The sequence below is a fragment of the Sus scrofa genome, chromosome 14, assembly GCF_054392235.1.
Source record: "Sus scrofa isolate SSC_HxYL_T2T_F1_AM1 chromosome 14, Sscrofa_HxYL_maternal_Yorkshire_Landrace_v2.0, whole genome shotgun sequence".
Classification (NCBI taxonomy): domain Eukaryota; kingdom Metazoa; phylum Chordata; class Mammalia; order Artiodactyla; family Suidae; genus Sus; species Sus scrofa.
The window spans coordinates 65,287,920-65,312,093 of record NC_139396.1 but is presented as its reverse complement, the minus strand read 5'-3'; the positions used below and the strand labels follow the sequence as shown (position 1 = coordinate 65,312,093).

Genomic DNA, 24,174 nt, shown 5'->3' with positions numbered 1-24,174 from the left:
AAAAGGACACTTTCTCTCTGTTTATTTTAAAAGTCTGAACCTGAAGCCAGCTGTATTTCTCTGGAGAACAAAACCCAGAGTGGCTTTTGAATGCAGTCAAGAGCCAAGAAGAGGCCATTTCACGATGGCCCGAGTGTGCTCAGGTCCCAGCTGAGTGGCGGGTCCCAGCTGAGTGGCAGCCCTTCTCTGCCCTGCCTCCCCCGCTCAGCGGGGCTGAGCGCTCCCAGGAAGTGGATGGGGCGGGGAGGACGAGCCGAGCCATCTCCCGTCTCCATCTCCCATGGGCTGGTGAAGAGGCATGGGGTGTGTTCTTACTCTCCAAACAGCCCCCGCTGGTTCCTGTGGCAGCAGGAGCACAAGGCTTTGGCATCAAGAGACCTGGGTTCAAACCCCAGCTCTAATAAGACTTAGTGTTGTGGAAATGGGGCCAAGTTAATGTACTTCTCTGAACCTGAACCCGCAGTGGTGAAAGTGTGAGTCCTGACCACTAGACCACCAGAGAACAGCCCTCAGTGTCTTTAAAACAGAGGGGAAAGGCAAGGTATGTGAAAGTGTGCATGCTGTGGACCCAGAGAAAGTGGGGTTTGGTGTGTGTGTCCTGAGAAGGCAAATGGCCTTTCCATGGAGAGAGACTTGAATGCATGACCAGAGTTCAAAAGCCTGGGGATGCTGAGCTGCGAGCTGGGACACCTGGCTTCTATTTCCGGCTTGTCCTCCAGCCGGCACAACGACCTTGATCATGTCCACTGCCCTCTGAGCTCTGAGTCTAGGTTTTCTCCTGTTAAGCGTGCATAATTCTCCCTGCCCCCACCCCATGAGGCCACAAATATTATAACAATTTATGCGAACAATCTCCCAGAGGGCGCAGTGCTCTCTGCACTTGAGGGGGAAACACACACACCTTGAATCTGGGTGGCTAATGTGGCAGAAGTGGGAAATATGGGGAAGGGTAGGTAATCCAAAGTTAGGACCAACGTGTGTGCCTGGGAAGGAGGCGGAAAGTCAGTCAATCTGTGTGTGTTGCCTCCTGCCGCCTAATGCTACAATCTGTTTGAGTATTTTCCCTGCCATCTGTCGGCAGCTCTAAAATACATGGCCTTATTCTGTCCTGTTCCCCGTGTCTACATCTGGTTAGCAAGATTCAGCTGGGGACGTACATGTCATGGGGAGGCTGCTGGCAGCAGGGCACCATGGTCCTTGAAAACAGCATTTTGTACTTAGCCTTCTTTTCTCATATTTACACATCTAAAACCTGTAAGGGGCACTTCCCACCCAAACACAACCTGACGTAACACCATCTTATTCAAACTTAAGCCTATAACAGGAGGCATTAGGCCCTTTTATAGATGAAGCTCATGGAGTGGATTTGGACATTGGGTAGCAATGAAGAGAAACCACAACTCAAACCTGAGTTCAAAGGGAGTTTATTGGCTCATGTAACGCAAAAGTCCAGAGGTAGGGCTGGTTCCAGGCAAAGCTATATTCAGGATTCAGATGATCTCCACAGGATGAGACAAGTTTCACTCTCAAGCTTTCTTTACACTGGATCCCCAACCTCCATCCTATGAAAAGTAGCCTCTTTTTGTCAACAGTCCCAGAAAAGAACTTGCCCAACTCTGACCCAACCTCTGAGTACTCAGGAGTTTGGAAGGCTCTGATTGGTCAGGCGTGGGTCATATGCCCAGCCCTGACCCCAACCCCTGAGTACCCAGGAATCTGGAAGGCTCTGATTGGTCAGGTGTGGGTCATGTGCCCAGCCTGGCAGCTGGAGTTGGGTCAGGTCCTGGAAGAATCCAAGGACTGAAAGTGGGAATGTTATGATCTTGGAGGAGGCTCATCAAAGTACAGGTGGAAGAGAGTTAAAAGCACAGACAACGGTTAGGTGCCTGCCCACTGTTACACAGGGACCCAGCCTCTAACCTCCAGCTGGCTGGTTTCAAAGGCCTGCCCACTGTTACGCAGGGGCACAGTCCAGCCTCTAAGCTCCAGCTGGTTGGTTTCAAAGGCTTTACCACTCTTGCAACTCAGGGCCAGCTACACCCCCAGCCCCAGCTACACATTATAGAGTCAGGCCAGGAAACAAGGTGAAACAAATACCAAGACCTGGGCAAAGAAATGAGATGCCTTGGGATCATGGGTATCAGCATTTCTCAGAAGCTCCCCAGGTGATTGCAAGTGTGCAGCCAAAGTCTAGAACCAGGAGGTGCGGGCTGCCCTTCCCCTCCCCCACCACATGCTACAGGGTACTAGACGCTACAAGTATGGCCACTGTCACTAAAGGAGGGCTCAGAATCCAGACAAGTTAGCTGACTTTGGGGGATGATGAGCAGGTGCCTGGGAGACCTGGGATGTGAAACTGAGTAACAGTCTGGCCTTGTAGCTGAGGCAGGCTGTTTGTGGGGGGAAGGCAGGGCTTCCCATTTGCAGCTGGGAGGGCATGCCGGCTCCCGTCTCTCACCCTGGGCGTCCTCAGCTACAACTTGGAAATTACTTTAGCAGTTGCCTAGCTGGCAATGCACACTTCAGGAGAGTGAGAACTATCACGGCCCTGCGTGCCTGGTGTTCCTCCCTCCTGCTTGCTGTGGCGGCCCTCCTGCTTGCTACAAAAACACCCAACAGCCAGGCAGCCCCTGGGGCTCCAGGCCACAAGAGTCCCCATCCCCCTTCTAAGATAAGGGGAAAATTCCAAATGCAGCTGTTGAGGGCCCTGCTCCCCCCCCCCACCCCCCGAGGTTAGATACAGACAAAGGAAAGAAGCCGTGGCTACCTGGCCACGCCTATGACTGCTCCAGTGTGTCCATCCCTTTCTTTCTCACTGGACCATCCTCCTCACCTGTTTCTCTACAACTGCTTAGAACCACTGCTATATGGGGAAGGGAACCAACATCGCTGCTTTGCATGCCAGGCGCTGTCTCCACCGTAAAGGAGACTGAGGCTGCCAGAGGCTCCACGACTTGCCCAAGGTCACATCAGAGTGAGTGACCACATTCCTGGCCCTGAGTCTGAATCCTCGGCTTTTCCGAAGCACAGTCCTTGTTCTGTGCCCAGAGTGACATCTGTAGTTCCTGCACATTCCATGGATCTGCTCCCTCCCCCCGCCGACATGCGCATTACTTAGAACCACGTTTTGATTCATTCACAGACAAGATGACATTTCAGGGCCCCCCTGTCTCTGTGACATGATCCGGAAACCAAGAGCCTCACACGCAGCCCCTCTCGGAGCTTCTGCCCCAGTCAAGTCTCCTCTCCACCAGACCACGGGAGCACTTCACTCTGGGTTTCAGTGAGATTTTTTATTTACCTCCTGGTCCCCAACCACATCACATGAGCACAGGCAGCCAGGTAACTGGGTGGGCTGTTGGCTACGTAAACGTAGAGCAGTCAGGATGTATAGAAATCATGCACCTCAGTGATTCTTTAACAAGAAACGCAATGAGTAAAAAGACTTCAGGTGTGTTTGAAATTTCTGCCCTTTCCTGCATTCTAATCCCTGAAAAATATGTGTAGAAATTTTACTCAAATGTAGACACGCTTTCTTTGCACACTCGCTAGTAACTACCTAGTACGTTTCAGATCATGTTTACTTCTGATGGTTGTTCCTCCCAGAAGCTGCTGGTTTCTGTTCGGAAACATTGGACCTGGACACGTGACAAGCGGTATGTTCCGTACCGCTCCATGGCTTTATGAACCTGACTCTGCCATAATTCATTATTCAAAAAAGGCATCTCTAGTATGGCCGGAGGCGACTCCTTCACACACTGGCTACATGGGGCCTTGTCCTTCACAGAAGACCACAGAGCCAGCGCTGAGACCATGCTGGGTCTACAGGTTCCCCCAGCATCCTCACGCGCACACACTGGCTTAGGTGGCCCTCACCCGGCACACACCCTTGTGCAGTGACAGAGACCCAGGACTGACTCTGCCATGCTCTCCAAGCCCAGCGTTGAACACATATGTACAGACAAATAAACCAAAAATCATAGGCAACAGAACTTCAAAGCAAAACAGACACTTTGGTTGGATCTACGACTCCAGTTTTGCCAGAAAAAAGGCTTTCCCAGAACGTCACTGGCCGACTGAGGGCTTATCCCACCTCAGCGCCCATCAGCCAGCCTGGTGGTCTGAACACTCATCGCCGTGGACTCCAAACAGCTCAAACAGGGAATTCTCCAGGCCCGGTTTGGCAGTAGGGCTTCTGTAGGCAGTGAGGTAAGCGTATCGCACATTCTGCGGCTGATCCATGGGAGCCCCAGCCTCAGCTTTGTGGGAAAGCAACATTCACAGGAAAGCTTCCAGTCCCACCAGCCTGATGCGCTTCGTCATCAGGGACCTGATGGGGCCTGGGGTGAGGTGAGCGACAGTGGGTCTGGCCCACCCTGACGGGCGCCCTGCCGAGGAACCTGGCAGGGACGGTGACCGCAGACGCCTCCCTGAAGGGGCCCCCAAATGACAGTGACGTCAGCAGAGGCCAAGTTCTCCAGCTCTCTGGTTTGCAGTTTTTTGTTGTTTTGTTTTTTGTTTCTTTTAAGACGGCCACAAGAAGATTTACGCTATTACATTCAGACAAGTAACCATTTGGCGACTCTATTTCAGAGCACTGACAAAACCAGGTAGCAGCGTGACACAGACAACAGGGACACCGAGCCTCTGGTCACAGAGCAAAGTAATGCACTACTAGGCAGAAAGGAATTGCAGAAGCAAATGACTGGAAGGGAAAAAAAAAAATCCAAGGAAAAACAAGCTGAAATTTTCCCATTTTCAAGAACCAAAGGAAAGAGGGATCCAACGAGAGCTTAAAAAAAAAAAAAAAAAAAAAAAAAAAATCCCAAGTAAGAGCTTTCTGCTGAGGCAGGTTTCTGAGCAGAAATGGTAACCCGGGCAGGGCTGGGCCGCACCCCAGTCTGCCCAGCTGACCCACAGCCACTCTCGCCGACTCCAGCATGGGCAATGTTCTCATCGTCCCGGAGCAAAGATGAAATCCAGGGCCTGCCGTTCGGCCGCTGCGACGTTTGGATGCCACAAATCCACCATGAAAACCACCCGCGGGCCATCCTCCGCTGAACCTGGGGGAGGGCGGCGAGAGAAGAGAGGTTCAAACCGCCGGGAGCCAAGACCCACACAGAGCTGGCCCCTCACAGCCAGCCCCCTCCTGCCCCTTGGCACGGATCGCAAGATCGCCTCCTCTCTCCTCAACAATGTTATCGGAAGGTTCCAGAAGGTTCTGGCCAGGAGGCATGAAAGGAAATAGGCAGAGGAAGCGGAGGGAGAGGTGAAAAAGTGGTAGGTGGAGCACGGAGGATTTTTAGGGCAGGAAAACTCTTCCATATGATCTTGTCACAGCACGTACATGACACACACGTTTGTCCAAACCCGTAGAATGTATACCACAGCAAGAGCGAAGCCTCATGTAAACTACGGACCTCAGTTGATAAGAATGCGTCAAAGTTGGCTCATCCGCTAGAACAAATGTACCACAGAAGGCCAGGTGTTATTAAAAGGGGAAATTGTGTGGGGGGGAGGACACGTCAAGGGGCAGACGCTGTACATTCTGCTCAATTTTTCTGGAGACCAGAGACTGCTCTAAAAAGTAACGTTTGTGTATCTATATTTCTTTCAAGAGGCGGCCACAGAGCAGGCAGCCACTCACCTTCGTGGAATGCAGTGTGCAGGAAGGAGTCGTCGAACAGGAGACAGCGGCCTTCTGCCCAGCACTGGGGCTCCCCGCCCACCACCAGCTCACAGCCACCTGGGGTTTTCAGACCTGGGGTCGGGGGAAAGGAGAGAAAAGAGAATGAAGGCAGGCAGGGTCAGAGACACTGCAAATCAGGGGTGACTGGCTTTGGAGAGAGCTCTCAACTTTCCAAACCCTGACCTTCCACCTCACCCCTTGGGAGCCGCGTTTGGAGGGGGCGAGGCTCCACAGGACAGATCCAGGCTGTGCACTGGGATCCTCACGGTGCTCCCTGGAAAAGCTCATTCCTCCACTGGCTTAATCTGTTCTGGGCCAGGGACTCCTCCGATTAAAGCCCCGACCGAGGCTTGCACTACACGTTTGGACTCCTGAAGCCCAGCCACGGGACCCCCGGAAATTGAGAGAGGCAGGTTCAGAACCCCGCCTGCCTAACTAACAGTCAAGGGCTGTTGAGCTGAGATTAAAGATGCAGAGACCCAGTGCCTGCTTCCTGGGCACTTTAAATCCATGTGAGGCCCAAGAAGGGCATGTTCACAGTCTTAAGTTTCCAGCCTCCTTCTGGGAAACTGGACACATCCCTAAGGAAACAGCTACCCGAGTAGGGAGCCATATATTCATGATGCAAGTGGGGGCTCCTGAACATAACCCAGAAAGGAGGTCTGGATGAAATATTGCCATACATGCACTCTCATGCCCCCATCTCCCATCCAAGGGACAGAAGGAATGCTTGTCCCCTGGCACCACCAGGCCATCTGTAAATGAAGGCGCCAGCGTAGCTGCCTAACCAGTTCAGAAGAGGTTCGTCAGCACTGACCCGGGAGGAAATGGAACCCTGGAAGAGGGACGGCGATGGCAGCGTTCTCATCTGTCTTCAGCAATTCACTCTGATGACCATGACCCTGGGCCGCCAGTAGGCATCCCCCTGTGATGTAATGTCCTTTTTGACACACATGAAACAGTTTTTCTCTAACAGCCAGAGTATTAAAGGCACTTTTTTTTTTCTTTTTTCGCTTTTTTTCCTTTTTAGGGCCGCATCCACAGCATAAGGAAGTTCCCAGGCTAGGGGTTGATTCGGAACTACAGGTCCGGCCTACACCACAGCCACAGCAATGCTGGATCCCTAACCCACTGAGCGAGTTCAGGGATGGAACCCGCATCCTCATGGATCCTAGTCACGTTTGCCAACCACTGAGCCACGAAGGGAATTCCCTAAGGCACACTTTGAACCAGAAATGGATGGCTCCAGGAAGTGCATCTTGAGTTAGAATTCAAAGAGGCCACGTGGAGGAGTGGGTAGGACTCAGGACTTGAGGTCAGACGACTGCCCCTGACCTTACGTGCTGTGGACTTTGAGCAAGTCACTCAACCTCTCTGAGCCATAGCCTCCTTGTCTGTAAAGAGAGGCCATGAGCATAGCTGGCTTCCTGGCTGTGAGACCGCTGTCCTTCCTACAATAACTGAAGACTTACCTCTGAGCAGGTTTGTGTTAAATAAACACTTTACAGACATCATTTCACATGCTTTCCAGATGGAGCAACTGAACTTTAGAGAAGTTAAATGACCAGCTGGAAGTTGCTATTCAGTCCTGCAGGAACTGAGATTTGAACCCAAATCTGTCTGACTCCACAGAACAGGCTCTTACTACACTGGACAATATGATATAAATGCTTGTTGTTATACCGGTAGTATGATACTAAAGGACTGTCAATTTTTCTGGAGCTAATATGTTTCACTATCAAGAGTCAAAGCACTGTCAGCTGACACTGTCCATTCTGCCTCTGGAACCATGATCTCTCCCCCTCCTGTTAACAACTGCCAGGGTCGGGTAGAGGGAGGTTAGTGCTGTAAATGGGTTTAGCCTGCAGCTCACTGGCCTGTACAGAGAGCCCACAGGCCACATCTTTCCACACGTGCCCTCACTGTTGGTTCAGGTGGAGAAGGTCTTCCGGAATAGGTAGTTCTCTGCAGGGACAGTTCACCCCAGGGTTTCCAAAAGAAGCTTCCCTTCCTCTGGGCCACGAGATGAATCACTGCCGCGCACTGTGATCCAACAGAAACAAGGCCTGACCTGCTGGCTTCCCAGGCCGCTGCTTATTCTCCACCGCCTTCCCTTCACTGGGCTCCAACCTTCCCGTGGCCACCACCCCTGCCCATTGCTGCAAACCAGCCTGGCTGGCAGAAACGATCAGCACTCCTCCAAACAGAGAATTCAGCCGGCTTAGGGCAGGCTGCTTTGGCCCCACTACCCACTGAAAGCAAGACAGGTAGAGAAAGGGCTCTCCCACTGGCAGCGGCCTCGCTTCAGACGGCTGGCAGGTGGCATTCAGGGTGGGAAGGCAGGCCCAAGCTGACCCTTTTGCACCACTCAGCCAGGCAGCCGAGAAATCCAACAATATACTCACGAAAGGAAAATGAGAGCCTAATTGTGCTGATTTAGCAAGAATTTGAATACACTCACCTTTCCATCTACCCTTCCCTGAGGTTAGCCTTTCAGAAGGGCATCTGCCTCCCCTCTAACAACTGACTAGCTAGTTTCAGAGGTTGTTCCCCAGAGGTTTGTGGCAGTGGGTGGCGACATCATAGCCCTGGCCATGATGCTGGGTGAAGGCTGAGCCAGAGCCATCCTGTGGTCCCGCAGCGAGTGGGGGCTAAGCGATGCCACCTCTGGAGTTAGCTCAGAGCAGGCCTAGCAAACATGTGCCATCCTGAGAGACCAACGTCAGAAGAGCAGTGGCTGGGGCTCTGGTTGTACAGAGGGAGGATGTCCCCGGTCACAACTCAGTCAGAGGGCAGAAAAGGAGGCCAGACTGGCATTTCAAGGGCACGGTTCTGGAACCGCAGGTGCCTCCCCACGTTGGCCAGGTAACATCAGAATTGTGGCCACCAGCATATGGCAGGCCCTCCCTGCCTCTGACCTCATCCTCCAGACTCCCCTTCTGTCAACACACAAGGTCACATGCGTCTCACATGCCTATTTCCTTTGTGGGTGGAGACATCTGGGCACACAGAGGAGAGAAGGAAATGGGGCAAACCCAGCCCTGGCACTGTCCCTAACCACCGGGACAGCCCCATGATGGTGGGACACCTTCCAACACCTCCTGCTGTCCAGGGTGACATAGAAGACCCAGTTTTTCTGGTGGCAAATAACCCTCTGGGCTGGGAGGGGAATGACAGGTCATAAAGAGGCCTGAGCAGGCATGTTTTACACACACACACACACACACACACACACACACGGGGCTGCAGATATACAACAGCTATTAACACCCCGGAGGCAGATCCTGGGTGTTCTTACCACCAGTCCTTCCTACTCTACACACCTGCCCAGAATTCTACCACATCAGCCTCCAATGCCCTTCCCTACCTATCGTTATAAAGCTTTTAAAAAGCCCACAAGGAAAACCTTTAAAAAGAACAGCAATGGTCCCTGTCGCCCACAGCCTCGATTCCTCGGCCTGGCAAGGGGCCCTCTGCAGCTTGCTCAGTTCCCACCAGTGGTTCCCCAGGGATTCCAGACATAGCACCCCAGTCCTGGAGGAAGGCTTCCCCTCTGCTCCACCCTGGAGGTCCCAGGGTTCCCTCCGGGTCAGATCCACCCCCACAGAGCAGTCCACCGCAGCCCCTGCAGCCCTTGAGCTCAGAGTGTGCCCCGGTGCCTCGCACAGAGATTTTACTGACCATGATCATCACTTAGACAGACATCTCAGCTCTTAGATTAACCAGAGCCCCCTCTGGCAGACTGCATGAGCTGCCAAGAACTTTACACATAGTCCATACTTCTCACCTTCCAAGCAGCCCCCAGGCAGCTATAGCACCCATTTTAGAGTATCTCAGAGCCTGCCCAAGGTCACTGGGCCAATGGCACTAAGCCAACACCTGAGTCCAGGTGTGTTTGCTTCCAGGGTCTGTTCATATTCCACTGTTTCCTGGAGACAGAGATTACGCTTATGGGTCATTTTTCACACTGCCCAACACAGGGTTGAATCATAAAAGCTATTAGCTATCATTTTCTGAATGGCACATGCCAGGCACCATGTCTAGTTGCCATGGAAGACAATTTGTTTAAGCCTCTCAAAGGTCCTGCATCATTTCCTCATTTTACAGATGTGGAAACTGATACCCAGAGAGAAAAAGTTACTGCCCAAAGGTTCACGGCTGGCCATAAAGCCAGGCCACCTCCTCCAGAGCCCCTACCTTGTCCTGCTTTCACTCACAGAATCAAACCGCTTGAGTCAAGTTCCTTTGTCTCATAAGGCCCTCTGTCCAATCCCTACCACAGAGAGAACAGGAACAGCAGAAGGCTCTGGGTGTCCAGCTCAGGTCCCCCTGAGCTGCCTTTGCCGAGCGTAGCCATGAACCTCTTGGCCACTATACTGGGGCTCCTGAGTGTGTTTCTCCTCCCTCTGTTCCAAAGCTGGGCAGCCACCCTGCAAACTCCCAAAGCTGGACCTTGGGAAGCTCTCAGCAGCTCCTCTGGCCTGGGATGCTAACCAGTGATGCTGCTGCCCTGGTAACCAACAAGTTATCACGACTCACTAGGGAGGAGGCATCCTGGAGAACTAATATCCCTCTTTACTGAATTGTTTTCCAGCCTACTTTTATCTAAAAACTCTCTATCAGGCTCTGCAGGAACAAATGCTTTACAACACACTTTATCTTACCAGATTCTCAACGCAACTCCGAAAAGGTAATCTTTTTACCTCCGCTCTCCAAATGAGGCAATTGAGGCCCAGAGAGGTGAAGTGACTTGCCCAGAGTAACACAGCCAGCTCATGGTGGGGCCAAGATGCAAATACAGGCGGTGTGCCTCCAGGTGCTGTTCTCAAAACCACTGCTACATACACTACACATATTATCAACTTCCCCAGAAGCCAAATCAACTTCACACCAAGCTTCACTTCCTTGTTGGTGATTCAGAAGGGAGGGGAGTATCTTTCAGGCTCCTGGACGTCATGAACCTCAGTAACTATCCCAACAGTCTTTGGCTCTAGAGCCACTCTGTCTGATAGGGAGCTGCCTGCCATAGGCGGCTATTTAAACTTGGATTAAAGTAAAAATCAAACTGCTTAGCTGCACCAGCCACGTTTCAAGCACTCAACAGTTCCACGGGGTTGGTGGCTGTCATACTACAGTGCAGATGGAGACCCACCACAGCAGAGAGTTCCTTTGGACCAAGCTTCTGCCATAAATTAGGTTTACACTGATCAAGTAAAAAAAGAAATGAGTTTATTTTTTAATTTTTTTTTTTTTAAGCTGTGCCCACAGCCTGCGGAAGTTCCCAGGCCAGGGACTGAACCGAGCCACAGCAGGAACCCAAGCCTCAGCAGTGACAACACTGGATCCTTAATTGCTAGGCTACCAGGGAATCCCAGAAGATATGAGTTTACATGTGACCCATCAATTTTTGGTCCAAGGATAGTGAAGCGTGTGAAAAAGCACAATCTGGGCCACCATTCGTGGTATCTAGACTCCCATCCGTTAGACGGGTGCTACTTGGAACAGCGTGTGCCTGGAGACCCCGCCCCTGCGACATACCTAAATGGCATCGGATGCGGATGTTGGTGGGTCCGTAGTGCTCCGTTATCACGGTGCCGGGGCTCAGCACAGAGATGCATGCGTTCCCAAAAACATTGTTCCCAATACAGGTCCGAAGGCTTCCCAGCAAGCGGTACGTCCGTGGGCACTTCCTGCAGTTCCGGGGGACGCAAACCCCCTGATTGACCAAGTAAAAGGTGACCCACTCCCCACTGGGGGTGCTGTTCATTTTCCATCCCTGCGGGAGGCTGCAGTTTGAGAAGGCTTTGTACAGGGTCTCAAACTCGCACAGGATGGTCTGGAAGTTGCGCTCCAGCAGCTCCACGTCGTGCTTCTGTGCATCCCGGGAGAAGTAGGGCGTGGTGGGGAGGTCGGGGAGGAAGAAGACCTCGGGCTTCTGGATGGAGGGCCGGCTGTTGAGGTAGCGGCCCTGCTCGCGGATGCCCTTGTGGATGCGGCCCATGCCGGACCAGGAATAGCGTTTGGCATACTCCTGCAGGTTGTGGTAGAGCTTCTGGTTGAGGCCCCCGTTGTGGCTGCAGCGCACGCACTCGGGGGACTGGCAGTACACGAAGCCGTTCTGCAGACCATTGGCATCAGGGCCCTGCATCAGGGCGTTGACCGAGACGTAGGGCCGGGGCTGCTCCCTGCCCACGTGGTAACAGTACCACACGAACAGGACCAGCAGGCAGGCCACAGTGACCACAGCCGTGGTGTCGCAGTCCCGCACAGACTGGATGCCGGTGGCGATGCAGTCCCTCAGGCCATCCAGTGACCAGCCCCAGGCCACCAGCCACTCGAGCGACATCTTGGGGGGAGCTGTTGGGGGTCCGAAGCCGGGTCAGCCAGTCAGTCTTTTGTGGTCCCCAGGGCATCCACACCATGCAGGTCAGCGTGGGGGATGAGGGGTGGCTGGGACAGGGGGGGGCATGGCTGCCACTGTTCCTCAGATCCCGGCAAGGGCAGCATTGACAGGCGACTGTACCCACCCCTCCACTCCTGGTTAAAGTCACTGAGGACAGGGGCGAAGGAGCAGCTTTAGGTCACGTTAGCAAGGAGGGTTGGTTACTGTGAAATGTTTTAGGCAGTCCAGACCTGGGGTGGAAAAAAAAATAAACTGGCATAAATTTTTACAGCTGGACAAGTCCTCAACTAAAATGCAAAGCCCCAGATCATTCTGTAAGGGCCTTGTTGGAAGGGGACACACTTTTCAACCCTGTACGTTCTCCCCCATTCCCCAAAAGGCCAGGAGTGCTATTTAATCTGCACCAAGTATCATTCGATCATGACAGTAGTCCCATCTGCTTTGTGTCATCCTTAGGAGGTGCTATTATTCCCACTGTACCAATGAGGAAACTGAGGCTCTGAGAGGTTCTATAACCCACCCTAGTTCACGCAGCCGGGACAGGGACACAGACACCGTTTTGAAGCAATGTCTATCCAATTTGCTATACTCTTTCACAGTCAGTATGTAATAAGGGCTTATTCTCCTTCAACCTCTGTACCTTTCAGTAAAGAGAAATCTGGACTCAAAAGAATCTTACAAATGGTGAAGGAACTTGAAACTGCATGTTCTCCATTTTACTTTCTCTTTTCATAGCATTCCATCACTCTTATTTAATCTCTCTTGCCCTTCCGACATAGGTCAGGCTTAAATCAAGCTGGGAAAGGAAGTGGGCTCCCTGGGGTCACATCTATGGCAGACACCGGACATTTTTTGTCTACTCGCTTGGGAGACTAACCTACTGGCCTCACCCACGGGGTTATGAAAATGAAATGATGGCTAGAATGAAAATAGAAAAACAGACAGGAGGACTTGCCACACATCTCACTGATGGTTTCAGGCCAGTGTCAGGCACGCTGATTATCCTAATACCCAAAAGATGACTGGAGCCCAGCTGTCTTGCTGCCTGCATCTATAAAACCCTGGCTGTGTTTCTCAGCTGAATCTTTGTCCATTCTGCTCTTTCTAATCCAATGAGAACAGCCAGGTCTGTGGTCTGCTATAGGCTAATACAGTCCCTCTCTTCAAGGAGCAGAATAATTCAGAAATCTTGTGTTGTATTCTACCCTCTCTCTTCTCTCTCAGGAATACGAGAAGGCACTAAACAAATCAGGAAAGCTGTACCTTCCCCTTTCTCCAGGGATTAAATTTGGCCTGAACATTCCTGCAACATGGCAGAGAGTTTTAAGAACCCAACAGGGTAGGTTACTGCTGTAAGCCTCAGTTTGCTCATCTATAAGATGGGGGTAACACTCCTCTCACCGGATGAAGGGGAATGACTGGATGGCACTTATGATGTGCTGTCACATCATTCAGTGTGTGCCGGTGACCGCAGTGGCATCCTATCTCCACGTGCCAGCCAACCAAAGCTGGGGCATCAGGGAAAGTTATCTCAGGACTGAGAATTCCAACAGCCAAAGGTAAACTCTGGACACTCCTGTGGCTCCATATCGCAAGGGATTTTTTTTCCCCCCAAAGGCTTGCAAAGCTATTAAAATGAAGGGAAACCTTCGGTGCTCCATAACTCCCTACTTACATCTTCCCAGCTTAGGTTGAATAAAGAATGGCTTGACTATAATATTTAGTAAGTCAAAAACACACATGCTGAATATTCATGGACTTTTTTATGTTTCTAGGAAAGATACAAGACTGAGAAGGTTAGAAGCTAATTTTTTTCCTCACACGTTCTCCATTTCTTCACAGATTCAGGAAGAAGGGAAAAGGCTGGGCCCCACTGGATGGGAACAGACCCTCCACCCCCACTCTGTGGCCCTGGTTCTCTCCTGGCTCTACCAGAACTGGCAGCTGTTTCCTCTTGACAGAAAGAGAAGAAAAATGGTGTTTTGTTTGCAAGCCTCCTCCCAAACAGAACCCCAGGGTTCTTGAAATTCAGTGTGAAACTATCATCTGCGTGATAACAAGCATTTTTACTAAAAGGATTTCCCCCATCACTGAGCTAAAGCCCTAATTGGAACTCTTCAACTGAGTCTCTCAGGAGGGGAGGTTTTCTTTCAATGTTCTAAGAGTGAGATGATGATAATTTAACAAACACCTGTTAAGTGTTAGTTTTCATCAGCCCTGCTTAAAGTTTAAGTCAATCAAAATGAAGACATGGAGGACCAGGTAGAAGATGAGGGAATCTTTCCACCGGACACCCCGCCCCCCTCACGTGAGGAAGCCTCATTCTGTACAATGCCAGCCATGAAGGCTAGCTAGGCTGAGCTATAAACAAAAGGCAGCAGGACATTCTTATGCCTTGAACCCCAGCTTTGAACTCTGCTCACAAGAACACAAACAGCACTGAGAGCTCAAGGAAAGGCTTTTCCTACCTGTCATTTACTTTTTGCCAAACCATGCTTGGCAGGTGCCTGAGCTCAGAGGTGGATTAACAAGCTCACAGCTGAAATGTGACACTAAATTAAACCTTTCCCTTTGCAGGGTGATTGGCAGTTTATCAAATGCCAGTTCAAACATCTGACCCTCATAGAGCCTCATGAGGAGCCCCCCTTCCAACTGGGAGGGCATGAATTCTCCGCCACCCCTACCGCATCTCAGTGACCACAGTAACTTCCAACTCCCTTTACACATCTGCTCCGTTTTGTCCTCATTAGGGATGGGGACACCTCTATGTAGTTCTGCACTTTAATAGTATGCAACTCCAGATTTTAAGAGTCAGCTGGCTCTGGGGAATAGGGTCTGAATTCATGGCCACTGTTTGGTGAGCAAGTCCAATCAAACATAACTTCTGAACGCCTGGGGGACAGACTCATCACTCTAACCTAGTTAATCCAGTTCACGTTACCAGTCCAGGAGGCTGCCCAGTGCTAAAGAGCTTCTGGTCACTCTTAGGGTACTACTTGCCAGGCCACCCTAGAAGCCCCCCAGCGAGCAAAGGCAAGGGAGTGTGACGCCACGTAAGGCCACCCAGGAGCCTGAGAGCTGCCCTGGGGCCAGCCCTCCACTGCGGGGAACCGGAGACCTTTCCTCCTCACTTTCTTGGCAAGGTTTTTCAGTATCCACCCACTCAGGAGAGTGGGGGAAAGGGGGAGGGCACAGGGCGGTTGACACAGATGGTGACCGCCAGGAGGTGGCGGGGGGGATGGGACGATAGAAAGGTGAGCTATGACTGGAAAAGTGGGCAATCAGGGAAGGGAAGGAGATTTATGGTGATAACTTACGGGACAGGCGAGGAGGGTCAGCACGGGAAATAGGGGAAGTGGGTGATGCACAGAGATGGGGGGGGGGATGAGAGCAAGCAAAGGAAGGGACTAAGGAGGTGGTCACCGAGGAGCAGGGTGGTAAGAGTAGGTGGTGTTAACGCGGTGGAGAGGGTTGCGATGGGGCAAGGGGAGGAGGTGGGTGATGCCTGACCCGGGCCGCGACTGCCCGCGGCGGCGGCGGCACTCAGCACGTAGCGCGCGCTGGGCGGCTGGGGCCCCTCGGCCCGGCCGGGATGCGGAGAGCTGAGCATCCTCAGCAGCCGCGCCGCCGGGCGTAGGGACCGCGGGCCTGCAGCCGCCCGGCCCCCGCCTCCTCCTCCCACTCCTCACGCGGGGTCGGCCCGGCCGCGCCGCCCTCCCGCCCCGCAGCCCCGGGAGACACTACTTACCTGTGCCCAGGCTCGCGGGCGGCGGGGACCGCCGCTCGGGCCGGGGCGACGCTGCCGCCCGAGGGCGCGGACGCCCCCTGCCCGCACCGCGGAGCCACCGCCTGGCCGCTGCCCGGCCCACGCCGCCGGAGCCCGAGCCGGAGTCGAGCCGGTCCCCCGCGGGTGCCGACGCCGCGCTGCGCTCCGTGGGGCCGCGGGGACCACAACTCCCACAATGCCGCGCGCCGCTGGGCGGCGCGGGGAGGGGGCGCGGGAGGGGAGGGGCCGGCGCCGGGCGGCCCGCAGGGCGGGGCCGAGACCCCCAGAGACCAGCGGCGTTCTTCCTCCGCCGGAAGACCAGGGGCTGGGGTCCCATCACTCGCGTGCGTGGCTTTTGCGGCGCGGCCTTGGCAGGGAGCTGGGAGACTCACTGCCCGCCCAGTCCGAGGGCGCGCGCAGGCAGGCGGGCGTTAATTCATCCGCTCCAGGTTCTTCCTCCCTCGGTCTCTCTGCTACGTTTCCTCCTTTCCTTCTCTTTCACTTTCCTTCCCTCTTCTTTCCTGCCTCACTTCATCTTGCCTTGACACCCTTCTTTCCTTTATTGATTCATCATACACTTATAAGGCCTCCTGGGAACTTGGAAGGAAACCACACATCAAACTGGGTCCTTGTCTCATGGGAAATTCATTCGTTTGATACAAATGATTATCAGGCACCCTCTCTGGGTCTGGCTTCGCGCTCTGTGGCGAGCAGTTCAGACAGGACCCGGCCTGCAGGGAATCAGCAGTAAGCCAGTAGACAAAGTGAAAGTAATCACAGGTACAAATCTATAATCAATCACCTGCCAGGCAGAGTTGTACCAAGAGAAGTACAGGACAGGTCAAGAGTGTGTAACAGGGGTGCCCGATGCGCAAGTGTAGGCAGGCCCCAGGGAGCAACTGATGTTTGAGCTAAGGCCTGTGGGAGACAAGCTAACAGGGTCCAAGGGTCCTGTTAAGGGCTCCAGAGGAATGACGCATGGGTGGTTTCTGGGAACTCCGTTCTGTCCCAGAATGTACTTGTGGCCTTGTAGCTGTCCCAGAACCCACCTGGTCTATGTCCCAGAACACGCCTCTACCATATCGCAGAACCGACCTCACCCCCACCCCGCTCCCAGGATCCACCTCACCTTTGTTCTGGAACCTGGCCATAAACTGTCCCAGAATCCCACCTTATCTGTGTCTCAGAACCTACCTCTACCAAGTCCCAGAATCAACCTCATCTCTGTCCCAGAACCCATCATTATTGCAGCTCAGAATTCACATGTACTGTGGCCCAGATTCTACCTTTACCATGTCTTAAAATCCACTCCATCCCTGTCATCTCTCCTCTCAAACCCAAAAGAGGAAGAACTTTTCCCCCCCTCTTTTATTCTTCTAAAATAAACCAAAATGCATACATCAGGAAACCATAAAACACATCCAGATTTGCTCCAAGTGTGGGTAATCGACATAGGCATCAGATTTAGAAACATTAAACATGTTGTATCTTTTCCCTGCCAGCCTCAGAGTGGTTGAGCCTGGGTAGGGTGGAGGAGATGGGGGGGCATTTGGTACACCTCACATTCAGAGAGTTGCTCAAATTTAGATTTCTCCAAAGGCACTTGTATATTCAGTTACTGCATCACACTGACAGGGATGAAAAAGAAAAATATTTCCTCATACAGTTGTAAATGTGTGTTCCCTTGCTAGACCATACCATCTGTAGTACATTATGAATTAATATTGTCTATAAATCTCATAATTATCTTTGACCAGTGCAATTATGTCATTCTGTATTTGTTAAGAGCATTTATTTGTTCATGAGTAATATTATCACACCCACATTTGTTAACCCTGCTTGCCATTCCTTCCTCTGGGAGACCCTGTGAGGTGAATTCCCTCCCGGAAAAGGGTATCCAGGCCTTCCAGAGGGGGCTTTTGGGTGAAAGCTCCAGAAATTGTCACTGCGCTAATGGAGGAGTTGAGATGAGGGCCAAGTGCATATAAATTGCCTGTCTTCAGCTTGGCTGCCACCCGCATCCTCCTCCTCTCCCCGTCTTCTCTAGGGCAGTCGTTCCCGACCCACTCTGAGGCTGTACAACCTATCATTATGCCATCTCATACACTTGTGGGGTCCACCCAACTCCCTCCTCCTACAGATGGAGTCACTAGGGGTCCAGGGAGAAAAGATGCCTTGCTCAATCAAGGTCACAGCCAGTCACGCAAGGAATGTAGACCCTGGAGAAAATACTTGATTAGTGCATGAAAAAAAACTGGTACGGTCGCTTAATAGGGCACTTCGGTAGTATCTGTTAAAACAACGACAAAGATGTACACACTAAGATCTAACCATTGTACTCTTCTATATGTACCCTAGATAAATTGTAGGGTAAAGAAATAGTTATGTTTTTGTGTTATATAATATGGGGCAGCTATTAGGAAGGAAGAGCTAGATGCATATATAGCAATATAAAGTTCCTAAGCAAATAACAGAACAAAAAAAAAGCAGAATTATACTTGCAGTATAATTTTATTTACATAATACACATTTATACAACACAAAACATTACTCTGTGGTTTCTGTGGATATATCCATGTATTTACGTTAAAGCAGAAGAAAAGCACTAAAAGAATACCCTAGTCTAGTCACTTTCTCTCTCTCTCTCTTTTTTTCTTTTTAGGGCTGCACTTGCAGCATATGGAAGTTCCCAGGCTGGGGTCAAATTTGAGTTACAGCTGCTGGCCATAGCCACGGCCACAACAACATGGGGTCTGAGCCACGTCTGCAGCCTCCACCATGGCTGATGGCAACACTGGATCCCCCACCCAGTGAGAGTCAGATTCCTTTCCACTGTGTCACAACAGGAACTGGCCCTAGTCTCCTTTTTAAAACTTCAAATATTACAATGTTTATAAATAATGTTTGTAAACATTACAATGTTTCTAAAGACTGTCCCTCAGAGGAAGCAACTTCAGGGGCCCCCTCAGGAAGGAATGAGAAGTGGATACAGTGGACAAAAGGAATGCCAGCATTTTCTGTAATGTTTTTAATTTCATTTAATATTTTCAAAAGGATTCAAATGCTCCTGGAACAAAAAGCACAAAGGTCAAATGACTTATTAGGACTATCACTTCTCCTGTTCTTCAACCACCCAGTTCCCTTTTGTTGAGAAAGTCATTGTAATCAATTTCTTATCAATTTTTCCAGGAAAATGCTATGCACTTGCAAATGTACAGAAGTATATTAACTTTTAAGAAAGACAAGATGGAGTTCCCATTGTGACTCAGGAGGTTAAGAATCCAACTAGTAACCATGAGGATGCAGGTTCAATCCCTGGCCTAACTCAGTGGGTAAAGGATCTGGCATTGCCATCAGCTATAGTATAAGTTGCAGACTCGGCTTGGATCTGGTGTTGCTGTGGCTGTGGTGTAGGCTGGCAGCTGCAGCTCTGATTTGACCCCTAGCCTGGGAACTTCCATATGCCACAGGGTGGCCATAAAAAAAGCAAAGAAACAAAAAGAAAGAAAGAAAGAGAAAAACAAGACAAGGACATTCACTCTACTCCTACCCAACATTGTACTGAGACATCTCACCAGTACAGTCAGGCAAGAAGAAGAAATAGGAGGCATTTGGAAGATCAATTAAAAAAAAAAACTATTCATAGTAGCAACAAAACTGTAGAGAACTGAGGAATGAATTCAACTAAAATGGGGAAGATGAAAAAAAGTGAAATAAAAATATTGAAGGACACAGAATAAATTGTGAGGAATGAAAATTTATCAAAAACTCACGGATACAGAAGTGACAACATCATAAAAATGTCAGTTTCCCTGAATGATCTATAACATTTCAATCAATCTTTATGAAAATCCCCATGTTTTTTTGCAACAAGATAAATTGAGCATAAAATTTATGGAGAAAAGCAAAGGACCCAGAAAGCTCAAGACAAAATGAAATTACCTAATAGAAAACAAGCAAAGGATTTGAGCAGGCAAGTCACACAAGAGGAAACACAAATGGCCGATAAACACCTGGGAAGATGCCATGCCTATTGCTCATCATGCACACAAAAAATAAAACCACAATGAGACACTATTTTGCTTTCACATGTTGGCAAAAATTAAAAGGCCAGTTGGCGCCAAGTGTTGGTGAGGCTGTGGAGTAACAGGGGCTCTTGTACGCTGCTGATGGAGTGTAAATTTGCACAACCACTTTGGACCTCTTCCGTAAAGTTTGAAGGGGTGCACACACCCCAATCCTGCCATTCCACTTCCTGGTATATGCTCTAGGGCATTGATTTGCAAACTGAGGATTCCACTGATGATTGTAGAACTGATAGAGTGAGTTACAATTACGATTTAAAACAGTGCAAGAGAACACATTACGAGTGTTTCTGAAAGGGTCATAAGCATACTCTGTGTGTGTGTGGGTGTTGCATGGGTCCCAGTGTAAAATGCATTTCTGACAGTGGGTGACTGTCAGGTGAGTTTAAAGTCTTTGCCCTAGAGAAGTTTTCAAAGAGGGACATGTACAAGTGTGTACATTGCAACATTTAGTGAGAAATTGGAGGCCACAAACATTCAGCAAGAGGAAAATGCACACATAAATTCATAGAAGGGAATATGATACAGTAGTTAAATTGCTTGAGACAGAGCTCAATGTTTCAACATGGATAAATCTCCAAAATAGAATGTTGAGTTGGAAAAAGAAAGTGCAGATTGGTATGTATAGTTTAATATTGATATAAAATGTGAACTCATGCAAACAATACAATTTACTCTCTAGGGAATACATACACACATATGGTATTATATGTTTTACATATGCACACACATATATATACATATATTTACTCAGGAAAAAATGTGTATATTAATATGTGTATTGATAGTAAGTTCTTGCATGGGGAAAATTAATGCAAATTCAGGACAGTGGTTATTTCCGGGGAGGGAGTATGGAGGAGAGGGGAATGGGATTGGAGAAGGGCACCTGTGAGGTGGGACTACAGCAATATTTTGCATATTTTGTTCCTTTACAGAAACCAAAGCAACAAAGCCAAATGTTAGGATTTGATAAAAATGAGTGGTAGATTCATACATGTTTTCCTATTATTCTCTATGAATGTTTGAAATATAAATGATAAGGAGGCAATTTGATCAAGTAAAAGGAACTTTGTCTTTAAATGTTTGGGTTGCAAGTTTCCACGATGAATTGAACCATGTGGAGATTTTCAGGACAACTGTTTCACCTGTGTAACAATTTTGAAGTTCCTAGTGGCCCTGGTAGAGGTGACAAGAGAACGGGGCTGAGGGGAGTGAGGTGACAGGCACACACTCAGGGTCTCTTAGTTGCTTCCCTCTGGGTAGCTGGCTTTGCATTAGCTTTATAGATTGGCCTTCTGTATTGGGGCATAAAAGAGCCCAAGACTAAAATAAGCTTATAAGCCACTGCCCTAGGTGACCCCAAATGAAAGCAGGTGCTCTGGGCAATGGCAGAATAAGCCTGAGTCAGAAGTCCTAGGGAATGAGTTTGCATCTCTCCCAAATGGCTTTATCACACTGGATGGCACACTTGGGTTGGTTAGCATATACAGATGAATAATTCTATCTGTCCAGAAAGCAGAGCCACACTTCCACGTTATCAAATGCTTAATGGGTTCCAGAACAAATCTTGATCACCTTGAGCTGATCCAGTAAAGTGCTGCTAACATCTATTTTGAGTCTGCACAGACCATGGAATTCTTGCTTATAGTGCAAAGAGACAGAACCAGATGTGAGCCTGCTGCTTGTGGATAGCTTGCTTTAGATGCTGGAGTAAGTGAATGCATTAGAACTTCTTCCCAAAGCCATCACCTATTTCCGCCACTGTATTCCACTGGGTTACCCCACACTTGATCTGGCTCACTGCCTTCATCTGGACCACTCTGGTCATTCCACAGTCTCTAGAAGCTTTGGAATAGCTTGGGCTAGGCATGGAAGGTAGTCAGGAGAACCTATCAGTCTCTGTGTTGGCAAAACAGACATTAGAAGCATGACCAGGTTCATAAAACTTTTTTTTTTCTTGCTTTTTAGGGCTGCACCCACAGCATATGGAAGTTCCCAGACTAGGGGTCAAATCGAAACTATAAGCTACAGCTCCAGTCTATGCCACAGCCACAATAACCCTGGATCCTTAACCCACTGAGCAGGGCCAGGGATCAAACCCACATCCTCATGGATACTAGTCGGATTGGTTTCTGCTATGCCACAATGAGAACTCCCAGGTTCATAAACTCTTTAAGAGGATCAGCCTCTACCAAACTGGGAATAGACTTCAACTCCTAAATGCACTAGATTGATTTTGACAGCATGCTTCATTTCCCACCTTGAAGAGCCATTCTTGGTGGTCACAGACTGTGACCGATATAGGCTTCCATTTTTGCACCCAGTGGGAGTTGATGTTAAAATTATTTAGCAAGCGGTATGCCATGGCACTGACCATCAGAAAGGATGCAGACAATAAAAAACAGGCATGGCCATATCAGTGCCAACTGATCCCCATCAGCCTCAGACCAAGTGTTGTAGAAGTCTCCATGGAATTCAGACAGGCTGCCTCTGAGCTCAGGAGCAGACATATCTTACAGCTCCCAGCTAGAACGGAGAAGCTTCTTCTCATTCTAAACCCACTTTTTCTACATTCCCAACAGAGGGAAGCTGTACTCTTGTCAGCTACTTTTAAACTCCGAGAAGTCACCTGACAAGACTATTTATTCAACACAGAATTGTTGAACATTTACTCTGTGCTATGCCCACTGAACATAGGGCAGTGATTGAGTACTGGCAGCCTCTGCATTAAATCCCACACGAAGATCCCTGTGGCCTGCATAGGGCTTTTAAAAATTTGTCAGCCTTGGAGTTCTCACTATGGCACAGTGGGTTAAGAATCTTGCTGCAGAAGCTTGGGTCAATGCAGAGGTGTGGGTTCGATCCCAGACTGGTGCAGTGGGTTAAAGGATCCAGTGCTGCCGCACCTGTGGCATAGGTCGCAGCTGTGGCTCAGATTCAGTCCCTGGCTTGGGAACTTCCACAAGCCACCAGTGCAGCCATTAAAAAAAAATTGTCAACCTTAAGGCAGAAGACCTAAATAGACATTTGTCCAAAGACATAGAGGTGGCCAACAGGCACATGAAAAGATGCTCAACATTGCTCACTATTAGAGAAATGCAAATCAAAACCACAATAAGGTATTACCACACACCAGTCAGAACGGCCATCATCAAAGAGTAAATAATGTTGGAGAAAGTGTGGAACTAAGGGACCCCTCCTACACTGTTGATGGGAATGTAAATTGGTGTGGCCACTACAGAGAATAGGATGGAGGCTCCTTCGAAAACTAAAACTAGAGTTACCACATGATCCAGCAATCCCACTCCTGGGCGTATATATGGAGAAAACACTAATTTAAAAAAATACATATGCCCCAATGTTTGTTGCAGCATGATTTACAACAGTCAAGACATGGAAGCAACCTAAATGCCCAGTGACAGAGAAATGGATAAAGATGTGGTATACATACATATATAATGGAATATTACTCAGCCATCAAAGGAATGCAATAATGTCATTTGCAGCAACGTGGATGGACCTAGAGATTATCATACTAAGTGAAGCAAGACAGTAAAAGACAAAAAGCATATGATATCACATATATGTGGAATCTAAAACTATGATACACTCATAGACATCGAAAGCAAACTTATGGTTACCAAAGGGAAAAGGGAGGGGAGGGATAAATTAGGAATCTAGGATTAGCAGATAAATACTACTCTACATAAAAATAGATAAACTGTATAACACAGGGACCTGTATTCAATATCCTGTAATAACCTATAATGAAAAAGAATCTGAAAAAGAACAGATATATAATGGAATCACTTTGCCACACGCCTGAAACTAACATACCATTGTAAATCAACCAGACTTCAATTTTGTAAAATAATTGTCAAACTTAAAAAATTGGGAGACACCACATACAAATCTGGATTTCCAGCTTCTCTTTAAAAATGGTAATTTCTGGCCACACTGGGCCAGATTTCTGCAAAACAGCAAACTGGCTGGTAGGAGGTGTGCCACAGTCACCACCCACAGTCTACTGCTCCCCAACCAAGGATGAGTGTCACTTGCCCCCATCACTGACTGTACTGTGTGTGCATTTTTATAGTAAGAACTATTCCTCTGCTTTCATGTCTCTGTCAAAAGTGAGAAAGCAAAAGCCAGACCAAGAGAGCTGAATGATCTTTATTAGCCTTGGCCACTTCTCTTGTTTATGCTATCTGACATGTTCTGTAGACACTTG

At 49.5% G+C, this 24,174-nt stretch overlaps 1 protein-coding gene across 1 annotated transcript; it reads right to left on the bottom strand.

Moving 5' to 3' along the window:
• Positions 1-1,408: 1,408 nt before the first annotated feature.
• On the bottom strand, positions 1,409-16,049 carry ASPHD2 (aspartate beta-hydroxylase domain containing 2). The gene is made up of 4 exons (XM_001926554.6): positions 15,841-16,049; positions 11,228-12,322; positions 5,648-5,761; positions 1,409-5,063 (listed from the first exon to the last, which is right to left on the bottom strand). The coding sequence occupies exons 2-4, from the start codon at positions 12,033-12,035 to the stop codon at positions 4,954-4,956; spliced, it is 1,032 nt and encodes a 343-aa protein (XP_001926589.3). The 5' UTR covers positions 12,036-12,322; positions 15,841-16,049; the 3' UTR covers positions 1,409-4,953.
• Positions 16,050-24,174: the final 8,125 nt, after the last annotated feature.